This window comes from Hyposmocoma kahamanoa, unplaced genomic scaffold (assembly GCF_003589595.1).
Source record: "Hyposmocoma kahamanoa isolate Upper Pololo Valley unplaced genomic scaffold, ASM358959v1 63, whole genome shotgun sequence".
NCBI classification, from domain to species: Eukaryota; Metazoa; Arthropoda; class Insecta; order Lepidoptera; family Cosmopterigidae; genus Hyposmocoma; species Hyposmocoma kahamanoa.
Window position 1 is genome coordinate 10,543,270 of NW_020653851.1, and position 17,482 is coordinate 10,560,751.

The window sequence follows — 17,482 nt, forward strand, 5'->3', positions numbered from 1 at the left end:
GTTACGTTCTCTATCTATTTCTTTTTAAATAATATTATTGTAACCAATTAATCGCCGAATTTCATCGAGTCAATTATTTCATTTTAAAAATTATAGACTTGATTAAATATCAATACATAAATTGAACAAAGCCCAGTAATCAGAGCCTCAAACACAGATTAATATTTTCTTTTCTTTTTCGCAAATTTTATTGCTATATTAAGATATGCTAGTTGAGATACTAGCTCAAATGATGATTTTGCCTCATCTTCCAATGAAAATGAATAAAATTTTAAATTATGATTTTTTGTTTTGCTTAACAATGTTGCTATTTAACTACTGGTAGTCCTTGCAAACTCTGTTAATATAAAACACTACAGCAACAAATACAGATTACCATTGTAAACATTTAAAATACGTGCTTATTATTTATATGTAACTATATTGCATAAATATTAATTATCCTATCTAGAACTGAAAACCAATATCCCGAAATATAATGTAAACAACCAGACTCATAAAATTTCGAATTGATTTCTAGTGATAAACGATTAATGTTAATACCGATATGTTTAATAATTATATTCCTATTTACGTTGCGATTACAAGTGTCAAAAGGTGCCTCTTATTTTGTGACGACTATAAAAACTGCTCTTCTTAATCATTCAATTATCTCTCATTGCGTACGTACATACACATTACAATACACAACATACGGCACTTCTTATTTGATTTTATTGGTTGTATTACGGTCAGGAACCAACCATCAATTGTAAATGCCAGAAAAAAGCAGTGGATTGATCGAATTATCACTAATATACTAAAAGTAACATGACACAAACAAGTGCCTTACAATAACGAACCTCTCATAGTCGAAACCCTTCACCTCACTACACTTGTCAAGAAGTGAGTGAAGTGGGTTGATTGGTGAATGAATGAGTATTTATAATTTGTAAAGTTTTTGAAGAATATGGAATTGAAGAGCGAAAATCGAACGGTTGTGTGTGTGCTCTGCGGAGGTTGATTGAAAATTAATAATTATGCAACGATTTTAATTTATTTAACAATTAATACTGTGTTAAAAAGTGTTTCACTTCATGAATTAACGTTAGTTTTTTTTGTGATTTAACACTAATTTTAGTGTCTGAATATGATTTAGTTTTTTTCGTGTTTATTTCCAGTGTGATAAAAGAGAATAAGTGAAAATGAGTTTGTGCGGAACGTTAATAGGAGGTATTAAAAGATTTAACTATAGTCTAGTGTATGTCAAAGTGAAGAAATGTGATGTAACGTTTAGTCAAAGATATTCGACGCGGGAACTCCTGAAGGAAGCATATTGCCGAATGAAATTGAAATGTCGTTGTGAGTTTTTACGTTTTCACTGCTGATTTTCACTGATGATTTATGAATTTTATAACTTTCGGTCAATATCGTATGAAAATATTTTTTCTTTCATTATAATCAATAAAAACCACAACTAAACGCTCACAGCCTACACTTTCAAGAGAAGTTATCACAATGCACGTAATTTATTGAATCAAAATCTGGTTTTAATTACTTAAAACTTGTATGTACTGGTTTTTGCACCTAGTACAAACTGTTTATAATATTTCTCTAAAATAGTGTTTTATTTTTTTAGCAAAAAAATTGCCAAATGATGTAAATCCACGCGGCGTTTTCGCCTGTAATGAGTTGGATCTATCAGAAGTGAAAGTATATGGTTTTGATTATGATTACACATTGGCCCATTATAAACCCTCCTTGGAACATCTGCTGTATAATCTGGGCAGAGATACCTTGCTGGAAAAATATAAGGTATGCCTTAAAACTAATAAGAAAGTATTTAAATATATAAGTAATAGTATGTACCATTGAGTAAGACTTGAATCTGGTCTAAATACTTTTAGTTCTATAATATAAACATGAAACTTATTTCTGAATATGGGTAACATAAAACACAGTCTCATAAGGACTAGACATCTAGCCATATCCAGTCTCAGTGCATACTATTTATACACCTGTTGTAATATAAAGCTAGCAAGGTCATAGTAAATTTTTAAGATGTGTTGTGTATCATATATATATATATATATAAAAGTCAATTTTACTTTTAGTACCCAGCAGACATTCTAAACTTAGAATACAAACCAAACTTTGCAGTTAGAGGTTTACATTATGACATTGAAAAAGGATTACTTCTCAAACTGGATTCATTTCTACAAATTCAATTCGGTGCTGTGTACAGAGGCCTCACTCCGGTATCTATGGAGGAAGTACTCAAAATTTACAAAAACAGGATTATACCTATTGCATATGTAGAAGGTGACACAAGAGCACATAAGGTGAGTTGTAAACAAACAGCAAAATTTGAAGGAAAGTAGGTAACACATTAGGAATTAATAAATTTATGCAAAAAGTTTGTATTTTCAATAAATAATGCATGATAATGTTGCCAGTTATCTCTATAATAAACTTTTTTTTTTATAATAACATTTCATTATATTATCGCAATGCTTAAATACATTAATGCATGCGATTTTCTGATACATATTTCACAGACACCGAGGTCTTAGCTTTCACGATTTTACCTTTTACAACAAAAATAAATAATTTGTAGCTTAGTTCTTTTGCTCCAAGTACTAATAATATCGTATTATTCGCATTCGTCTGATACCTAATTTTAGAGAATGGAGTATTTGAATGAAAGTTAATAGTGTTGGGCAACCTTTGTCTTAAATGATCACAAAGAAAATATATTCATCCTCATCTATCCTCGAAATTATGGTCAGTGCTAATTAAAATAAAGTATCTTCTGTATGAACTTTACTGAAGTACCCAGTTATGATTTGGATCATAGTAATTGATAATATTAGCTAGAACAATGGCTCATATTTATACCTACAAACCATATCAAGCACTATAGCTGTTATAGCCTGGTTGAAATTAGATTCTTATCACAGAAATACTACTCACTTAGTAACAATGTCGTTTTTTAATATTCATAATTTTATACACAAGTTGACTCTGATCATCCTCTTTGTTATGAATACACACAATTTACAATGTTGGTGGAAAAAAGTTATTTACAAGGTTTTATTGAGAGTGATATAAATTATTTTCTTATATATTGTAAGATAATGTGTCCACTAGTGTTGTAAGGATTGTTGTGTAATATACTAACATGGGTTATTGGTAAACTAACAACATTACACTATATTTTACTAACATCATAAACAATTAACTTTTGTTCTATGACTGTTCACGAAACATAATAAATTTACCAAAAACGAACTTTTAATTAAATATGTTATTGAATGTCAGGATGTTTCACCACCATGACATTCAATTATTTTTTTGAAATTACTCCACTAGTTTGTTATAAATTAATAATACAAAGATTGAACACTTACAAAAACTTTTAAGTTTTTTTGTATATCTTTTTAGGTCTGTATCTGGTACCTACTAAAGTAGTAAGTTCAAAAGTGCAAATGTTCCCGACGACCCCCACCCGCGATTCTACGATTGCACAGAGTTACCACTGTTTAGATCAATCTATTTAAATATTTATGTATATGTATGAAAGCAAAATGTTAGGAATAGTCCTGCGCGTATGTTAGTATTTTTTTTACTAACAATCCTGTATAAACTTTCTTTTATGACCATAAAAATCGTGAAAGTTAAGACCTCGGTGTCTGTGAAATACGTATCAGAAAATCGCGTGCCTTAATGTGTTTAAGCATTGCGATAATATAATTAAATGTTATCTGGGAATACCCATTAAAATGGTATTCTACTTATTTTTACCTATTAATCTGCCAGTGTATATTATTATTTTAGGACATTTCTGTTTCAATTAATATATCTTACAAAAAAATGTTTTTAAATTTCTCTACCTATGCATATTATTGCACGTGACCATGCAATATAATACAAATATACTGTATCAATAAGAGAAAAGATACAATATTTTTTACCATTAAAAAAAATATATATATACTTTACTTTTTCTTTATCTTCTTTTAGATTGCTTTTTTAAGACCCTTAATAATAGTGAAACATTCATCATAGAGCGGACTTGATTTCTAGTAAGATTTTCATAAGTGTAAACGAGAATAAGCTGTCTCCCACCCACGTCCTAGAGGAAAATTTGCAAGAACCATCAATATCGAGAGCGTCATTTTAAATTGATCCAAATTGTCAGTAATAATAGCTTCTGATTTTAGATAAACTTCTTTGTGTTGTCCTCTGACAAGCATGTTGTGACGACGGCTTATCAAGGCGTTGAATTAATTTTAAAATCAGCTCAACAGATTCTAGTACTAACAAATGGATGTTTCTTTACACCGTAGCGCAGACTTGTTTGACCAAAATTGTCGCACTTGGCTCAAACTATACACAAACACTGTGATATTTACATCGATACGAAGCACATGTTTAGCAAAACTCTATCGCGTGCAGTTATACAACAACATACGTAGTTTATGCAGCAATCATTGGCACTTGTAAGCAATCATTCATTTGTGTTCGTTCCAAGTCTCCCCTCTGTTTACAAGCACCATGTGTATGATTGATTTATGACTGCAAAAACGTCCTGGCAATCAGAATTGAGGTGTTTTTGGCGAACATTAGGTGAATAGCTATGACGCTATTATAAAGACGAGCTTACCACGTCGCATATGAAACCAAATACTGTAGTACCTAACTCAAAATCGTGAAATTGAGAAAACAAATTTGAAAATTAAAAAATACTGACTGGATCTTATTGCGAATAATGTGATTATTTTTATTTATACATAATACTTCTAAATCCATTTATAAACGAAAATATATATATATATACACACATATATACATACATACGTATCTATTAAATACGTTTAGCACCTCTATAGATTTCATTCAGCAGTTTTTTTCAAATTGTGTCTTCTCAATTCCACAATTTTGAGTTACGACAGTATTTGGTTTCGTGTGTCATTCGGAAGTATTAATATTCCATTCATTAGACCAATCCAGTCAGGTCCTTAATGCAAGTGACATAATCAGCTGAAAATTTAAAAGACCGGAGAACGCATTTGGTGATTTTTATCTTTATTGAATATTTTCGATTTCTATCACTCCCTATTTTTATTGTAGTCGTTAAAATACATAATGGACCATTAAAAGCGTAAGTTTTAAAATGAATTTACTTCATAATATATGCCATCACCAAAATAATATAATCGTAGCAACATGTAGATAGACAGGTACTATTACGCAATAAAATCCTTGCTGAACACTGTACACACTCTCTACTATGAATTTCCGGTATTCGTAGATACTAGCGATCGCGTGAAGTATTTGACAATCGTGTATCGCAAATTATACCGAGTCCCTAGTGCTCACAAGAACAAGTAAAAATTCATACAAAGATTGTGTTGGTCAAAAAGGTCTGTATGCGCCCGTACACGAAAAGCAACGGGCGCGCCAACACACATTGCTGCGCTGCTACGTTTGTATTGGGGCTACCATACTTGTCTTATTATACTATGGAATAAGCGCTAGAGTAATAAATGTATGCAGCCTATAAATATAGAAAAAAATTATTTCACAGCCAAATAGAGCGAAAATGGTGCACTTAGCGGATCTGTTTTCTGTACCTGAAATGGGCTTACTATGCAACGTGGCGGAGTACTTCATCAGAAATCACATTGACTATCACCCTGAAATTTTATTTTTGGACGTTAAGGTATGTAAATTTCCTACTAAATTGCACAATCAAAATTATTTCATTTCACATGCAATACAATAAAAACTGATATACTTAGTAATAAAGAAAACTTGTCAATGGGAGAATGATAATTTTATAAATGCATGATAATAAAAATGATAATGCCCGATGTAAATTTCAGTTACCGATGATGCACGATATAGTAAAATTTATCTTATAATAATAGTACAAATTAATTATGAATAAAATTGGACTAGAATCAAAGAATAATAGGACCAGGAGGACAACTCTGATCGGTGCAGCAATGCCTACACTTTGCTGAGAGCGTGTTGTTACATTATTATGTTAGTTGTGCCTACAAGTTGTAAACATAATTTTAAGGCTTTGTTAAATGCAGTATTTACGTATTATTATTTTTATACCAGTATCGCGGATTGGTATCACGATTATGGGAGTATGATTGAAATATAAATGAAATGTTGAACAATTCTGAATTTGAGTTACTCTTGTTTAAACCACCATAAACAAAAGACGTCTACTGTTTGATGTCATTTTTTAATCACTGAGCGAATGCTTCATTTCTGTAATGAATGGCGCGAGGAACGACACGCGCTATGCAACGCGATTTCATCGCGAGATGTGCGTCCGTACACAGCACGCGGGGGCGTGCACACATACAAGTCGCACTGCTACGTTTGTATCAAGTTACCCTACTTGTCTTATTATACTATTCTAGAGTGATAACTAGTGTTGAGGAACAATCACGTAAAACACTTATTTTATTCATGTTGTTTTTCAGAATTCAGTGCAAAGTTGTCACCCAGTAATGCATAAGATAGTTGCTCAAAACGTAGAGGAGTATATAAGACCGAATCCCTATCTAAGGAAATATTTCCAAATATTACAAGATACTGATAAGAAGTTATTCCTTGTTACGAACAGTCCATATCACTTTGTGTAAGTTTTTTAAAATACATTTTTACACATATAATTCGGTGTTGTAAAAGTTTGGAATGCATATTTTCAAAAACTCCGAGTTTGTAACTAACAAATTCGTAATACTGTCCATAGTAAAATTCACTCTCATATAAACAAAATGTAAAAATTTAGTCAAGTTTTTGCGACTCTTTCTCCGAAAAAAACCTGAAATCTCAATTATCCAATATCTGTAAATCTTCATTTATAAAGAATATTTAGTTACTACTAACTATGCAACACCAATAAATTAAGTATAATTTTATTTTATTTTATAAACATACAGCAGTGTAAAACCTGGCAATTCACATAGAACAAAGATGGTGGTGTAATTAGGTAAACGGTGGTGTTATTAATAGACGAGGGTTACGGAAGCTGTTGCCCAATCCATACCACTATAGAAACGTGTAGGTAGGTGTTCTATAATCGTAACCAACTAAAATAACTATATCGTCTGCCTGCGTAGGACCCCAAAAATATCTCAAATGAAACAGAATTTCAATAATTATCCTAGATATGATAAAGCCAATGTGATATTACGTCAAAAGTGCTTTTATCACAATGAAAGTCATAAAAATATTACGAACTACGTGTAACATATTTGGTGAAATTGCAGTCACATGAGACTTGTCAACTTATATCTCAGGGAGACAGGTGCAGTGCTCCACAGATATTTGCGATTTATAGCTCTTGCCACGGTAACTGTTATGGACAAGCGTGTAGCTTACCACCAGGCTTGTTCGTCCCGTCACTACAGATTTCTTAATAGTTATTTAACAGTATTTTTATTTAGTTAATATTATATGTAACAGATACATCACTCTCATACAAAATCGAAAATACCTGCGCTTCAATAGCCTAATAGCCTACTAAATTTGTCTAACAACATCAGGCGCTCACTACGAGGAAAAAGGAGCCTAAGCACGCCTTCAGAGAGGTGTGAGTAACGTTGTCCGCCGGGTGCAGTCGTACCGAACCGAATGCTTGGGTTGTACAAGGATTGTAATGTAAATAAAAGACTTGTCTGTACGCTTGCACTGCACACTGCACACTGCAGGGATACACTCAGCGGTAGGCATTTATCGCATAACCTCAGCAAGTGATGGAGCCCTGCCGTCACTTGATATTACAAAAAGAAATTTTGTCTATATATGAAATTGTGTATCTCTTCTATTTGAGTATAAAAAGTTATTGAATGATTAAGTTCGTAGAATCTTTGTACCTCGTTCTTGAAAAGCTGTCATTTTGCATTTTGCAGCAACCTATAACCTATTACAGGATATTGGTCTTTGGTGCGATATGTTGATTATTATTTGACAGGTATTTAAATTTTGATATCATCTTAACAGAGCGTTTAAACAATTTTACAAACAATGCTAATCCGCGGCATTCTGTCTAAAGTGCGTACATTGGCTAATGTTAAAGTTAATAAGCGAATAGAAGATTTAACCAGTCTGTTTCGTAGAATTCGCAGAAATTACACAACTATAATAAAATGTCTTGAGTAAATGAACAGAAAGGAGGTACGTTAAATAAGCAACAAGGATTTTGTTATCTAACGACATTTAATTGTTTGTTGAAATACACCTCATCTCTTTAGGTGAGTCGATGAGTGAGGTCGATGCAACTTACAAAATAGTTTCATTTTGCAGAAATGCTGGTATGGGAATGCTAGTAGGTCAAGATTGGCGGGACTTCTTCGACGTTGTTATAGTAAATGCAAACAAACCAAAATTCTTCACCGAAGTACCGCGGCCCATCAGGGTTTTCGACAAGAACGCCAACACGCACATTTGGGAAAAAGTCACCAAACTAGAGAAAGGAGTTATTTATTATGAAGTAAGTACCTTTTTCCTGTGACATACATTATATACCATCACGGTTCTTTCCTAACGGACTGGGCTAGATACTTTGTTTTGCTTCTGCTTCTGATATAGTTTTTTCAGTTTTTCCGCTTGTATTACTCTTTTTATATGAAACTTATCTGTAAGTCTCCGTGTTCTTTTAAATGTACATAATATAATAAGTGATTCAGACTCAGACAATATTATTCCTATGATCACGTAAACTCCCAGTGCACATTACAATTAAAATATCGTATTCAAATTTAGCGCTGTATATATAGGGTTTTTCAACAACAACTTTGTTTAGTAAATCAAAATAAAACATCAGATGAAATAAAAAATAAAAATTAGATGACAATGATTCAAATATTTATTTATATATAATTTAATATTATAAGGTTTGGCAATTATGAATGAAAAATTATATCTGATAAATGTTCACCACGACCATAGTTACAGAATCTTTCATCAAAGTTTTTAATCACTTTGACAAAATGGTGGGTCTATTTCGTTCATCACTTCACGAATTTTGAGTTTTAAGGCTGCAATCGATTCGATTGGCCCCGCATAGACTCTGTATTTAACATAACCCAATAAAAAAAAATCCAGCGGTGTTAAATCACATAATCGAACTGGCCACTTAACAGCTGAATTTCGTGAAATTATGTGATCGAAAAATTTGGTTTGCAATAAATTCATTGTTTCGGTGGCTGTGTGACTTGTGCCGTTGGCATTGGGCCGTTTTTTTTCGAAAATTCGGCTGGAAATGCGGTTACGGTCAATGTATTACGCTATCGAGAGATGTTAACAACTTAATTTTGGCCTATTATTGATGACATGGACATCACTAACATGTAGTTTCAACTAGTATCCTAGAAAAACAAGTTTTTCATACAAAACTGCAAGCAAGTGTATACTTGCTTGGGCCTTTTAATTATATTTAGTACATTTTAATGCACAATCAACAAACAGCACATCAAACCATAGATTTTTGTTCGAATATCGCCTTCAGCGCAACGAAACGGGATCTATCCATTTGTAGCTTGATGTTTGTAGCTGCCGTCTGAGCTGTCTGTTTTAAAATCATTTAGATCATGGCATAATTGCTCACATACCCTTACTCTTATTGTATTATCTGCTGTATAGATGGCAATGAAATCACTGGCTCGACAGTGCACACATAACAACTGCCATTACGTCCACTTTCGCCTACGGCTCTCGTGATACTACTGTAGTCGCATTGCACATGAACACCCGAGACAGTATTGTCACATACACTACATCTTTCCCTTATTAATAAATAATAAATCGTTACAATTTAAGAATTAAACCTTTTCATCAACTTCACATGAATTTAGTACTTCGTATTACATTTCACCAATGTGTCGTTTTTCTATACTATTACAACTTATTCACTCATATTCACCATTTGGTTCATTTCCAGTTTCTTTTCCTTCATCTCGGTCTCTTCCACTCGGTCTCTTCCTTGAACTGCTGTCCACTGTCCCTCTATCTTTATCAGGTGGACAGCGTTTCTTTTTAATACTTGTCCTGTTTGATCATTTGTTACTGTGACGGTGCTACCGTTAGGACTTTCAACTGTATGTGGTGTCGGATTAAAATTTGAGTCAAGTTTGTTTCCTTTTACCATATTTTTAATATACACTTTTTCTCCTTCCTGTATATTTAGTTCAATTGCACCCCTTCGTTTATCCCCGTACACCTTACCCTTTTCTTTTTGAATTCTATCTCGGTCCCACACGTCACCATCACCAATTCCTGAATTATCAAGTTTGTCTAAGGACAGAATTTTGTCTCTATTCAGACGTCTAAAAAATAATTCTGACGGTGATTTGCCAGTAATTGCGTGAGGTGTACTGTTGTACATAAGTAGGTACTCCCATAAACTTTCTTTCAAGTCTTTATTTTCCATGTAGCTGATTTTTAATCTTTTCATAATGTCACGATTCTCCCGTTCCACTTCTCCATTCTGTTGTGGCCAGTATGGGATTGTATTAAAAATGTTAATGTTAAATTTTTGCAAAATGATCGGAACTCGTTGCTCACAAATTGTTTTCCATAATCCACTGTAATTGTGACTGGGTATCCAAGTCTGCTGAAAATTTCCTTGAGCAATGTTATTATTTGCAAGCTAGTGGTAGATTTCGTGAACTTGACTTCTTTGTAGCGACTATAGTAGTCGACAACAACGAGCAAGTAATTCTGATTAGGCAAAAGACCAAGCAGATCCATTGCAACGTCTATCCAAGGGCCTGATGGAAATTCCCTCCTTTTCATAGGTGTTTTGCCACAACTTTTGCAGGATTTGACCATATTCTCCACGTCCTTGTCAATCCGTGGCCACCAGACTTTTGCTCGTGATCGACCCTTCATGGCCACAATGCCTGGATGGCCTTCGTGCGCAGCGTCTAGTATATCCTTTCGTAATTTCTGAGGTATAACGATTCGACTGCCTCTTAGCAAAATATTATTGTAAAACAGATCATTTTCGAAAATATTATAATTTTTTACAGACTCATCCCATTGTTGTTCATAAACACCCTTCCTAACCAATTCAAATTCTTTATCATATCTTGAAAAATCATCAATGTCTTTCATCGCGATGGCTCGCGATGAACAACGTCTACGCCCTTAGGGGGAGTACACATATTCAGACACATAGTCGGGACAAGGGATCAGCGATATTCATTTTTCCTGGTTTGTAAATAACTTTGAATATATATGATTGTAGCCTGAGCACCCATCTCTCAATCCTTCCACAGGGTTTTGACTTTGTTCCAAACAGTATTTCTAAAGGCTTGTGGTCAGTAATGAGGTCAATTTCTTTGCCGAAAAGGAATATGTTGAAGTGTTCCACGGATCAAATGAGGGCTAAAGCTTCTTTCTCAGTTTGGCTATATTTTTTTTCGCAATCTGTTAGAGTTCTATTTCCGTAAGCGATGATTCGTGGCCCGTTAGCATCATGTTGGATTAAAACAGCGCCGAGTCCCACGGGAGTTGTATCTGCAATGGCCTGTGTTTTGTCCTTTACGTCATAGTAGCCCAGTAATTGGATTTTGGTCAAAATCGTTTTTAAATCCTTAAACGCTGTGCTTTGTTTATTATTGGCAAAATGGTTTAATGTTAGCGTCCTTACTAAGTTTTTTCCTTAGCAGTTCTTTTAGTGGTTCTGTTGCTGTGGCCAAATTTGGTATCCACTTGTTAGCGTAGTTGACCAACCCCAGGAAACTTTGTAGCTCTTCTATCATTGTAGGAATTCGGATTCGCATAATACTCTCAATGTATTTATTCAGCGGTCTCACTCCCGCAGATGTCAGCTCATATCCTAAAAAGTTATTAACCTTAAATATAGGCATATTAACAGAAAGGCTTCTGTTTGTTGAGCAGCACATTGTGATCGTCGAGCGCTTCTAACACTTTTTGCAGTCTCGCATCATGTTGTTGCTCACTCTCACCAAATACTAGTATGTCATCGATAAAATTTATAACGTCTTCACATTTGATTAAAATCTTTTCCAACACATTTTGAAAGATTTCTGGAGCACAGCTGATTCCAAACATTAGCCGCTTGTACCGATATAGGGCATTTGCTGTAATAAAGGTTGTCACATGTCTACTTTCGGGGTGTAATTCAAATTGGTGCAAAGTGTCCTTAATGTCAATCTTGCTAAAATATTTAGCTTTCCCTATTTTTGGTAACAGTTGATCCATGCACGGTAGGGGATGGTTTTCTCGTCGTATAGCCGTGTTAGCAGCTCTCAGTGGAAGATCCCCATCATCCTTTATTATAGATACCACCGGAGATACCCATCTTGAAAGCCCGTGCACTTCTTCGATTATGTCGCGGCCCAAGAGTTCTCGTACTTTCTTATCCACCTTTTCCTCGACAGGAATTGGTATTCTACGATATGGCTGTGATATTGGTTTTATTGAAGCGTCAATAGGTATTTCTACTAATATGCCTTTAAATTTTGGAAATGGCTTTAAGTTAATTTTATCATCAATGCTGTTTATGTTCACGCCTATTTTTAAAACCCCAAGACTGACCGCTGTGTCTTTACCTAGCAAATTTCGAGATCCTCCTCGTACGACGTAAATAGTACCACGTTCTATGTACTCGTTTACTTCGACTGTGGTTTGAAATGGCCCTTGCACGTCAAGTGGTGCAATGCTTCCATACCCAAACAAGGTTTTTTCGGGCTCACTAATTTCATTTTCTACCCTTATGCCCTGATCTTTTAAGGTTTCCCAGGTACGTTGAGTAATCAGGTTAACCTTGCAGCCCGAATCAATGAGCATATTAGTTTTGACGCCCCCTATGGTACAGTCTACTATTGCGTCATCGTCTATGTTGAACATGTAATCTATTTCGAATTTCTTCTTCTTAGCATCTTTTCCGTTTTTTGAATTGTTTCCTCTCGTTCCTTGCTCTTCAAATGCCTTTTCAGTGGTCCTCCTATAGATTTACAATACTGGCGAAAATGTCCTTCCTTTCCGCAACGGAAACATGTTACTCGCCTTACTGGACATTCATTATCTTCCGATATGTGTTTATGATTTTCACACCTGCCATAACTTTTCTTATTATTCTTATAAAAAAATCTATCCCTTATTATAGAATCTCTGACTTGTTACTTTATTATTAATTGCGTTTATGTCTCCAGTTGGTAGTTTCTTTTCTCCATAACTTTCTAGCTTTTTATCAAAATGACATTTGTCTGCCTGCTTCGAAAGTCTTACTAAAATTTTTTCAAGTTTTTCTCCCTCTTCCTGTTTAATGAGTCGAAACGTGTCGCTTGTAAGCGCGATTTTGTTTGGGAAGGAAGAAATCATCTAATTTTTCAACTGCAACATTGTAAATATCGTTTTCATCAGTAGAATGAAAACGTTTGCACCCGGTAAGTTAAAATAAATTTCTTGTAGCTTTGTTCCTCCAAAGTGCAATAACGTCGCTCTTTTCTTTTGCGGAGTGTTGATCTCTGTCGCATCAAGGTATATCGTTAGGGCTCGTTTCCATTCTTCCCATCTGCTTCCGATAGAGGCAGCATCACCGTCTATGTTCAGCCCTTCTAAGGATGGCCGTGGGTTCGACATTGAAGTTCTTATTCAGATCGGTGGGGCAACCTGAAATAATTAACTCCTTTACTCATGCTGTTCCCAATTTACTGATGGTAGCTTAACCACAACACAACCTTCCGCCAATATTTAATGACTTCCAGTTGTATAGACCGGTGTCTGTCTTAATACTGCTATTAACTATAAATCATTTCCAATTTAATGGAGGCATATTGCCGTCAAAGAGTTCTCAATAGAATGGGGGCAAATTGCCATCAAACAGTTTCCAATTTAATGGAGGCAAATTGTCATCAAACAAATTCCAATTTAATGGAGACAGAATGCCATTAACCATTTTACAATTTAATGGAGGTAAGTATACCATCAATAAATGTAAGTTTAGCTTTTATTTTAAACAAATCGCTAAATCGCCTATTTTTAACTTTATTACTAAACTCCGAACTAGTTTTAAAATACTGTAGATACACACTATTAGGAAAGACTCGTGTCCAAAAGTGGGACGTGTATGGATTTGATAGACGGATAGTAAAACGCTTCGTTACAACTAACTGCTTACATAACTATACTGCAATGTATTTTGTATTTAGTGAATGTAGTAATTAAATATAATAAAACACTAAACTTAAGATTTGGCAGGTACCAACCCGCTATAAAAATACAATTATAAATTATACTACAATGTTGTACATAGTTTCGATTGTGTGCTCGACAACACTCGCCGGTCACACCACTTTATTTACATATCATCCTACAACTTGTGTTTACATCGCGTTACATTTCTTTCGCTTGCATCTCGTGCAGTATTCGTGGTGTCCAGGTCCCCGGTTCAGAACTCTTCGACATTTTAACCGAATCGTTCGATTTGCTTTCGGATACGATATTATTATCCAACAGCGTTAACGGAGTTAGTCGGTGAAATAGATTATAACAAAAGTGAAAATCCTTTTATATACATTTTTAAGACTTTAAAGTACCTATAGGAATGCATTACACTTGCATTAAAATAAATTAATAAAATTGAATAAAATCGAGACTTTATTTAAAATGTTAAGAGTTTTCCATATTACATTCTTGCTTTGTAAACAATAGGACGTTCGGCGTAATCGTACGATATCAAATCGAATCGGTCGACAACTGAGTTATCGTAAGGTTCTGAATTGACCCCCTGGGTACATTCTAATATTGCTTTTTTTTATAATTTTTTTTCTTACCCTTTTGCTCGTCGCCATTTGTATTATCTGCTGTATAGATGGAAATGGAATCACTGGCTCGACAGTGCACACGTAACAACTGCCATTACTTCCACTCTCGCCTACGGCTCTCGTGATGCTACTGGAGTCGCATCGCACATGAACACCCGAGACAGTGTTGTCACATACACTACACTTATAAAAGAGTTTATGTGAGCAGTTTATTTTCTTTTTTTTTTATAGCCCCGCCCTAGGGGAACCCTGTGTCGCGGGTGCCATGGACACACCGACGCAGACATTTCACGAGAGAAATAAATGTAGACCATTCAAATATTTCTACCGATCCATGAATCGAACCCAGGACCTCTGTGTGGCAGAGCAGCGTGGTAACCGTTCGGCCACGGAGGCAGACCGATATTATGCCATGAATGATCTAAATGATTTTAAAACGTAGTGCTCTCCATTTATGAAGTGCAATATCTAGAGTACATGGCGATAAATTTGATTATAGATGATAAATTATTTCCAAGAGTCTGAATTATTTCGAAAAATTAATATCGCTATTGTTAAGCATACAGACGTTATTTGTTATACATACAGTGTTCATTTATTTGTCTTGAACAAACATTCCAGTCTTTATTTAGATTAGGTAGGTACACTTGTATAACCATATCATTTTAATTACTTTCGGCCCAAATTAGACAATACAAGGGCCTGTGTGTTTTAGTTATCTCTAGATAATATTTTGAAGAAGATTGATCGCATAGCACGTCCATGTTTCATTATCAGGAATCGGAATAGGTAGAGTTTTTTCACCTAAATTTCGAGGAACATAGACAGAAAATGGAGACACATTTTCTGACACGTATAAGTAGTAAATAGGCAGGTTTGGGCGCGCGTTTAGTGGGCAAATCTATAGAAAATAAGTCTAATAATACGGCTGTAGTGATTCCAAGACTGGATCGACTAAGACTGTAACGATGGGGCTCTAAAGGTATGGTCCCATACCATGTATTTTTATACACATTTTATTTTTTCCTATTTGCAACATTTATGGCAAAATGTGATATGACAATATTTAATTAGGATAATGGGATCTCTATCGATTGGATATAATTTTTTTTTAGACAGGCATCGTGATAAAATCTAATGTCCGCAATATCGCTGATCCGACCTACTGTGTCGCAAAGTTAAGATAAGTATAGTGTTCCGGCCTGTCCCCAATTACGTAAATTTTTAATGTACTTATGTGATTTCCCGAATCCTGAACAGGTCCAGGATCTAAAAATATTAAGTAAGGCAGCCTTCATTTTCTGTCTATGTTCCTCGAAGTTTAGGTAAAAAACTCTACCTATTTCGATTCCTGCTCTTATAGTCCGTATACGTTTAGACATTTTATCGATAAGTATGAATAACATTGGCTAAAAGTAGGTCGATAATAAAAATAAAATGGTACGCTTTATTAAAATCAAAGTAGCTATAAACAACGTAACATTTTGTGCCAAGGATTGATTATTCGCACGGGAAAAATTGTCGTACTCGGCCCTTAGAATAATAACGCATAGAAACCTAGCCCGCACACGCTAAGTGAGGCAAGTTAAAGGCTTCCCAACGGGCTCCCAGGAGCGCGCGGGCTGTTAGTGTTCAAGGTCAAATTGCACCGCGAACAGCTCCAAAATTTTTTGCTAAAAATGACGAAATGTGCGGTAAATGGGTGTAAAAATAGAACAGACAAACATAAAATAGACACTAACATCACATTCCACAAGTAAGTAATGCGTTTCAACTCATATTTTTATGTAATTATTCACTAAAACAGAAAAATAATTTCGCGGCAACAAGATACGAAAGTGTTACAAAGTAACGAATTTTTTTTCTCCCCATTTTGCTATTCTGTATCAAAATAATTATATTACGTAAATTTTAGTGGTGCCTGTAATTTCGATTTATTTGCGCATCTTGAACTAATATTTACTTGAATAAACATTAAATGTTTTCGTTAACTCCTGTAAGTGATTGGGACACTTAATTATTTTATAATACTTTTAACGGCTCTACGTTCATGCTTTATTGAATAATTACTTATTTTAATTTTATTTGAATTGGAGCACATATTGCTACAAATTTACAGTATATATTTGTTTCTACTATAGTGTTGGCACCACCAGTACAACTTTGATAGCTTGTTATATGTCTTTCTTTTCGTAACTCAAGCGAAATATTTTATTTTCTTAAAAGGGGAGCATTCTTAAGCGATTTTTTAATCTATTTTAACAGTTATTTTCTTTAATGTTTGCTTATTTGCAAACATTTTCGGTTTTAGGTTTTGAATATGGCACTTATTTCTAAATCCAAGATGGCGGGCGCGATTTTTCGAATAATGGCAAGTTGGGTATCGTTTTCGAGATGTTTGGGAATGTTCAATACAAATATGGCACTCATTTCTAAATTCAAGATGGCAAACACGACAGTTCAAACAAAAGCAATATTCGTAATGAGCACCCCCAAATACCTCGAAAACGATACCCAACTTGCCATTATTTGAAAAATCGTGCCCGCCATCTTGGATTTACAAATAGTGCCATATTCACATTGAGCATCCCCAAATACCTCGAAAATGATACGCACATAGCATTTTTTTGAAAAAATCGTGCCCGCCATCTTGGATTTAGAAATGAGTGCCATATTCG

The 17,482-nt window shown here is 34.5% G+C and overlaps 1 protein-coding gene across 1 annotated transcript in view; it reads left to right on the forward strand.

The window, feature by feature from the left end:
• Window positions 1–1,184: 1,184 nt before the first annotated feature.
• Window positions 1,185–17,482, forward strand: part of LOC113229961 (5'-nucleotidase domain-containing protein 3) — a 26,512-nt gene continuing 10,214 nt past the window's right edge. The window contains exons 1-6 of the mRNA XM_026463657.1: window positions 1,185–1,341; window positions 1,619–1,794; window positions 2,094–2,321; window positions 5,570–5,704; window positions 6,486–6,643; window positions 8,314–8,500. Of these exons, the coding sequence (XP_026319442.1) occupies window positions 1,185–1,341; window positions 1,619–1,794; window positions 2,094–2,321; window positions 5,570–5,704; window positions 6,486–6,643; window positions 8,314–8,500 (1,041 nt within the window). The remainder of the gene's footprint in view (window positions 1,342–1,618; window positions 1,795–2,093; window positions 2,322–5,569; window positions 5,705–6,485; window positions 6,644–8,313; window positions 8,501–17,482) is intronic.